Genomic DNA, 6,341 nt, shown 5'->3' on the forward strand with positions numbered 1-6,341 from the left:
TCTGGAGTCTTGGGTTCAGGGTCTGGAGTCTTGGGTTCAGGGTCTGGGGTCTCTCCAGTAAGAACTTCAACGACTTCTTCCATTTGCTCATCTTTCTGGAGATCCTGAAAAATACCAGACACGTTGGTTTGTCGGCGCCTGATGATGGAAGGAAATAATCAGAGTATTTGTTGAGAACTTGTGGATGTGATGCTGATCCTGAACCGTAAATGGACTGTACTTCTACAGCTCCTTTCTATCTTATTTCAAGATACTCGAAGCTCTTTACAACAATCTGTGCCTCATTCACCCATTCATACAGCTCTATACTAGATCTCTACAGAGATAATTGAACAAATCATTCTAATGAGACTAATCAGAGTTTTATCACATTCATACACCGATGGGACACACATCAGAGGCTATGAGGGGTTCAGTGTCTTGCCCAGGGACACTTCGACATTTGACTGCTGGTGGATTCGAACCCCCAACTCTCGCATTGGAGGACGACTGCTCTAACCACTGAGCTACAGCCGCCCAACGTGTGACATCCCTCCGAGTGGTCTCTTCTGTGTGACTCGTGAGCAGAGTTTAGCAGTTTAAAAGTGACTCGTTGGAACAATAGACCTCATTCGATAAACAATGACTTCAGCTGTAAAAATACTGCAGGATGTTTAGTTTTTACTTTTAATCTTTCAAAAACGTATAATCTGATTTTATGGTTTTTGTTAAATCCTCCATTAGTAAAATTCTCTTCAAAAGCAGCTTTGAGTAGATTGGTCGACACATTGACAGATTAGTCTCCACTACAACTGAATTACCATGTGTTCCCAGAATGCATTGCACCAGTAAAACAATGGTGACATCTTTAGTTCAGTTTATGTTAGTGCTCGCATTAAGTGTGTAAATTACAGCAGAACAGAACCTGGGAGAACCTTGGGAGTGGTGGCGCAGAGGTTGGAGAAAATGGGCCTGTGATTGGAAAGTCGCAGGTTCAACTCCTGGTACAGTCAAAAGCAAAATGTGGGTGGAAAAGGTGGAACACCCACACCTGCCTCCACCCTCATTCGCCCACTCTGGGCCCCTGAGCAAGACCTTTAACCCCCACCACCTGCTCCCTAACAGGTCTCTCTTGAAAATGAGTTCTCGTGACTCGGAGACGACCCGGATAAATATGAGAATCGTGCGGGTGTTCAGCGTTTAGTTTCAGACCGTTGGTGACCGACAGATATCTCAGATCTTTTAGCGTACCGTTTGTTCAGCCGCTCATATCTTAGTTGATATCTTAGACCCTTATTCACTGTTTCTTTATATTTTTGGTGTTGTTGGGTGTAACTGGGACCCCGTGTACAGTTTTGTTCCACCTCATGTACCACGTGTGATGAGAATGACAGATTCTTGAATCCTTGAGGTGAAAAATGGAACAAGCACGTACATTTTTTTAAATGATTAGATTTCACGTGTCACAAACAACATTTAGAAGAAGGGAGAATTAAATATTAAGGCTGATATGTGCAATAATCAGATCCTTCAAAACTTTAAAAACAACTTGTTCTTTCTCATGTTCACAACTGAACGCGGACTGTCTAGATGTTCTGGACTGAACCGACTGCTGATCCTAGGAGTGATGAGGACACCAGTGGACAACCCTCATGTGATCTGCTTCATTACCTCCTCAGGACGCTCCGTGGCGTCCTCGTGTCCAGCTGAAGCCTCGTCCCTGTGGACACAGTCTCTGTTAGGTCCACTTCAAACCAAGGAGGATCTAGCAGAACTAGGGCAGGTGAACTTACAGCAGGGAGTCCTCCTGGCTCTGTGTGTACTGAGTGAAGGTGGTCGTGTCCAGAGAAGCGTCCAGGTTGTTGTACATGGCAGGAATGTCAACCCTGAGTCAAACAAAGCACCACTAAACACCGCAGCTCGTCAGGCTTTACAGTCATTGTAGAACAAACACCAGTCTTCTGACCTTTTGGTTCGTTTCACCTCCTTCTGGTGCTCGGTCAGAACCCGCTCCTTCGTCTCAGGAGGAATGAAGACGAAGTCCACCGAAGCTTCGTCCTCCAAAAACTTCCTGCTCGGTGGTTTGGGAGAACCAAAGTCCAGCTTTGTCTACAAAACAATTCAAATGATCTTTAAAGAAGTGTGAGCTGAAGAAAAGAAGCCAGCACATCAGAAGGTAAAGGTGGGACGAGAGAAAGTCTGTGGACCCATGAAGACCACACCAGAAGATAGAAAAAAGGAATAATGGAGACGTAGGACTCAATTTACACAATCAACCGGTGCATCAACTCGTCAGGTGTTGTATCAGGACGTGTTTCCCACTGAGATGTTTCCACACCTACACTGTCCAATCATCAGGACGCGTTTCTGCTGCTACTTCACAGAAACGGTCCGAGATGTTTGGCTCTTTGAAACACAGCTGCTTCAAACCACAGAGGTTCAAAACAACGTCTGGTGAAGACGGTGGGAGGGACCAGTCTGACCAGTTTGACAACACCAGCTTCCATTAAATCAAATACAGACCCAGAGTCTCGTCTAAGTGTCCTCCAACGTTCATCTCAGGCAGAAGACCAGGACTCAGCAGCAGCTTCACGCGCTTCGTTCTCAGATGGAGAGCACGACGAGCACGTTGCAGAAGGTTCAAGCACTTTCATCAAATCAACCTGGCTCCATCTTATATTACAGATCTTATTGTTCCATATTTTACTAACAGAGCACTTCACTCTCAGACTGCAGGTTTACTTGTGGTTCCTAGAGTTTACAAAAACAGAATGGGAGGAAGATCTTCCAGTTCTCAGGCTCCTCTCTTGTGGAACCAACTTCCAATCTCTGTCCATGAGGCTGACACATTGTCCAGTTTGAAGACTTTCCTTTTTGATAAATCCTACAGTTAGGGTCGGCTTGGGTTTCTTAAGTTATCTCTTAGTTCTGCTGCTATAGGCTCAGACTACTGGAGGACAAACTGACCACATGCCATCTCTCTGCTGCTGACGTTACTTTACTCTACGCGTTTGTAATTATTTCTATCTTAACATGTTTTTTTTCCTCCTATAGAAACCACACCCGGACTATATAAACCACACCCGGACTATATAAACCACACCCGGACTATATAAACCACACCTGGACTACAGAAACCACACCTGGACTACAGAAACCACACCTGGACTACAGAAACCACACCTGGACTACAGAAACCACACCTGGACCTGTCATTCTGTGTCTGTTTCTACTTCCTGTCCTCTCAGACCCAGCCGGTGAAGCTGCTCGTCCTGAGCCTGGTTCTGCTGGAGGTTTTTCTTCCCACTGTCTCCTCTGTTCTTGCTCAGGATGAGAGACTGTGACGAAGAGAAGATTCAACTCCACCTGCTGCTTCCTCAGATGGAGAACTTTAATAACGGTATTTTATAAAGTATTTGATGTTTTTGTACAGAGACCTGAGACGACTTCAGTTGGGACCTGGAGCTGCAGAAATAAACTGAACTGAATGTTCTAGTCAGCCTTAGGTACTCTTGACATTTGGACCCTGCTGACCTTCAGAAACGTTTGGTAACTCGTTGGGTCTTAGCACTGACTGGCAGCAGTGAACACCGCAGGTGGTGTCACCGCAGGTGGTGTCTGTACGACAGATTGAATGCGTAGGTGGAGCTCGTGGAGCTCGTCACACGTGGTGCTGTGAATAAAAGGTGAAAATCCAGGAACTGTGACTCTGGTCCATTACGAAGCATCCGCTGCCGTTAGAACGTGCTCACCCTGAAACACGAGCTCAGGTTGAACCTACCGATACTGGCTTGGGCGTCTTGATGAAGCTCCTGGCGGTCTCAGCGGCACCGTCCAGCAGCGAACTCTTCTTCCCAGAAGAAGAAAGGGGCATCCCGCTGAGCTGCGTCTCCATCTGAGAGCTTTCATTCTGAACACGAGGAAAGAGCTGAGTCAAACTGAAAGACGGACAAAAGACCAGTCAACAGCCGAGGTTTACGGAAACTCACTGAACACGTTCCACTGAGCTCCTCTGGAACGCCGACCGCCTCAAAACCAGGAAGGACGAGGGGAGTCTTCTGAACCACTTGGCTCAGAACAGGCCTGTGAGAAGCAAACAGCAACACTGAGTGTTTTCCAGAGGAAGGCCTCGGTGAACACGGCCTCCCCGCTTTACCTCATCTCCTCGGGGTACGACAGGCTGACGGCGTTGGTGAACGTGGCGTTCCAGAACTGCGTGACCGACGAGCGCAGGTGCTTGTTCTTGTGAGGAAACAAGACGCAGAGCAGAGGCGACAGCAGAGCCAGCAGCTCGTCGTCGTAGGCCAAAGCAGATCGGGTCTGAAGACAGCCCAGGATCTCACCGAGCAGCTTCTCCAGCTGCAAGAGGGAACGAGACGTTGCTTCATTTGTTTTAGACAAACCTGCAAAGTCTACTGGGACTCTGAGCCGACCTTCTCCAGAAGATGAGCGGAGAATGTGGGCGTCGTGGCTTGTTTGTAGAACAACGCCAGAGGCTGGATCAGAAACTTCAGAGCCTCTTTGACGGCGTCGACGAGAGCAAGGTTGTTGAAAAGAGCCGACAGGATGGAAACCAGCGCCAGCCCCGTCGCCTCAGGAGAACCTTCCGGGGCTTCCAGGTAGACCTGCAGACACCGTACCAGCTGGGAGTGAAACGTGGACAGGTTCCCCAGAGCTCTGTTCTGCTTCCGTGTCCAGTTCATGGGCGTGTGGGGAGCTGCAGGGAAACGACACACATGAGCACAACTTCTACGAGACGTGCTGAAGGAAAGCACGGCAGGTTCGAGCTCTTACACTTTATTTGCTGCTGGAAGTGAGGAGTGTACGGAGAGAAGTCCACACACTCCACCATGACCTGCAGGATGCTGGCGATGAAGTTTAACGTTGACGGAACCTGCAGGATCAGAGCGCAGCAGCAGCTTTAAAGCATCTCCAACACGTCTGGTCAGAGAACATCTTCAGAACGTCAACACGTGTTCAGGTTGAACGGACTCACCATCAGCTCCTTCTGGTCCACCGCTGCTGTAATCTTTGTACAGAGCTCCTCGCAGCAGATGTTCTCCCCCGCCGTGACCACAAGAGCTGAGCAGCGAGCAAACACCTTGTACAGCTTGGACCAAGAAGACAGCATGGACTTCTGGGCTGCCTGGACAAACAGCAAAAACCCAACGGGCGGATCTAAGAGGGCACCTTCAGCTGACGGCACCAACGGTTAAATAAGAACGAGGAGAACGGACCTGTGGGAGAACATCACCGCCAAGGAGGTGTGTGATGGGGAACATGAGAGCAGCGTGGACTGCACTGAAGTTGTGCTCCAGAGCGTCGCCCTGGTTGACTTCATTAGACTGGAAGAAAGCAGGAGATGAAGGCGTCGCATTAAACGGTGACATGTTCCGAGCTGGGATGGACAAGAAAACCATTAATCTTCCACCAGTTCAAAGAAAACACTTCCCAAGCTGACGGAGGGAAGGAAGGAGGTGGGTACGTCAGCTGGTCCCATGGATGCTAGGTAGACACAGATGGTCAGTAAGTAGGTAGGGTCCATCGGTGGGTAGACATGGTTGGTTAGTAGGTTGAAAGGTTTGCTGGTTGAGTGGCAGGTAAGATAAACGAGTGGATCCTCTGTCATCACTTGATCATTCAAAGACTCCTGCTGACCAGGTGACCCTTGTTAGAGACCGTGACCTCAGTGGGTTTTAGATCGTTTTACAAAGTCAACTATCACAACTTTTGTCAGTTTAAGTTGTCCGAGTGACCATCGTGGGTTTATGCAACAACTTCAACATGTAGATGTTTATCATTTCTATTTTGTTCACATTTAAATGAGTTTGATCAGATCAGCTAAATTTATTCTACCGACACTTTGAACTACGTTAACCAACACGGTAAAGATCAAAGCTGAAGGAAACGTGCTGCCAAGTGTCTGTTACTGGTATTTGTCTTCAAAGTGTGTGAGGTTAATCACAAATCAATCATCAACATAAAGTTTTTATACGGTTTAAATGTCCGTCTGTCTCACACTAGTTTTTCACAAATCAAAGGTCAAACGTCATTCGGCCTCTGGCCCATTCTTTGCTACAAAAGTTGATCCAGTGCGTTGACACTGACCATCATCACCCAGACTGGTCCCTCTCCAGCACCTCCTACCTGTGTGATGGTGTCAGTGAGCGGGATGACCATGAGGCTCCACATCCTCCACAGGTGCTCTTTGTTGTGCAGCAGCCTGGCACTCTGACCGATGGTTCCCAGCACAGACTCTGCAAACGCCAGCGGTGAAGTGGGGCCCAAAAGGCTGCAGGACACGAGCGTCTGGAGGGACTGAAAGAACCTGAAGACACGAGACCACTCAGGAATGAAAGAAC

At 48.2% G+C, this 6,341-nt stretch overlaps 1 protein-coding gene across 1 annotated transcript in view; it reads right to left on the reverse strand.

Annotated features, from left to right (window-relative positions):
* The window catches only part of rif1 (replication timing regulatory factor 1), a 43,583-nt gene that overhangs the window by 19,746 nt on the left and 17,496 nt on the right, over positions 1 to 6,341 (reverse strand). Inside the window, exons 17-27 of the mRNA XM_037687135.1 lie at positions 6,127 to 6,307; positions 5,217 to 5,324; positions 4,976 to 5,125; positions 4,774 to 4,873; positions 4,413 to 4,696; positions 4,136 to 4,338; positions 3,969 to 4,062; positions 3,761 to 3,889; positions 1,946 to 2,088; positions 1,773 to 1,865; positions 1,651 to 1,726 (exon numbers count right to left, since the gene is read on the reverse strand). Of these exons, the coding sequence (XP_037543063.1) occupies positions 1,651 to 1,726; positions 1,773 to 1,865; positions 1,946 to 2,088; positions 3,761 to 3,889; positions 3,969 to 4,062; positions 4,136 to 4,338; positions 4,413 to 4,696; positions 4,774 to 4,873; positions 4,976 to 5,125; positions 5,217 to 5,324; positions 6,127 to 6,307 (1,561 nt within the window). The remainder of the gene's footprint in view (positions 1 to 1,650; positions 1,727 to 1,772; positions 1,866 to 1,945; positions 2,089 to 3,760; positions 3,890 to 3,968; positions 4,063 to 4,135; positions 4,339 to 4,412; positions 4,697 to 4,773; positions 4,874 to 4,975; positions 5,126 to 5,216; positions 5,325 to 6,126; positions 6,308 to 6,341) is intronic.

This window comes from Nematolebias whitei, chromosome 13 (assembly GCF_014905685.2).
Source record: "Nematolebias whitei isolate Nwh7 chromosome 13, NemWhi1, whole genome shotgun sequence".
Lineage (NCBI taxonomy): Eukaryota > Metazoa > Chordata > Actinopteri > Cyprinodontiformes > Rivulidae > Nematolebias > Nematolebias whitei.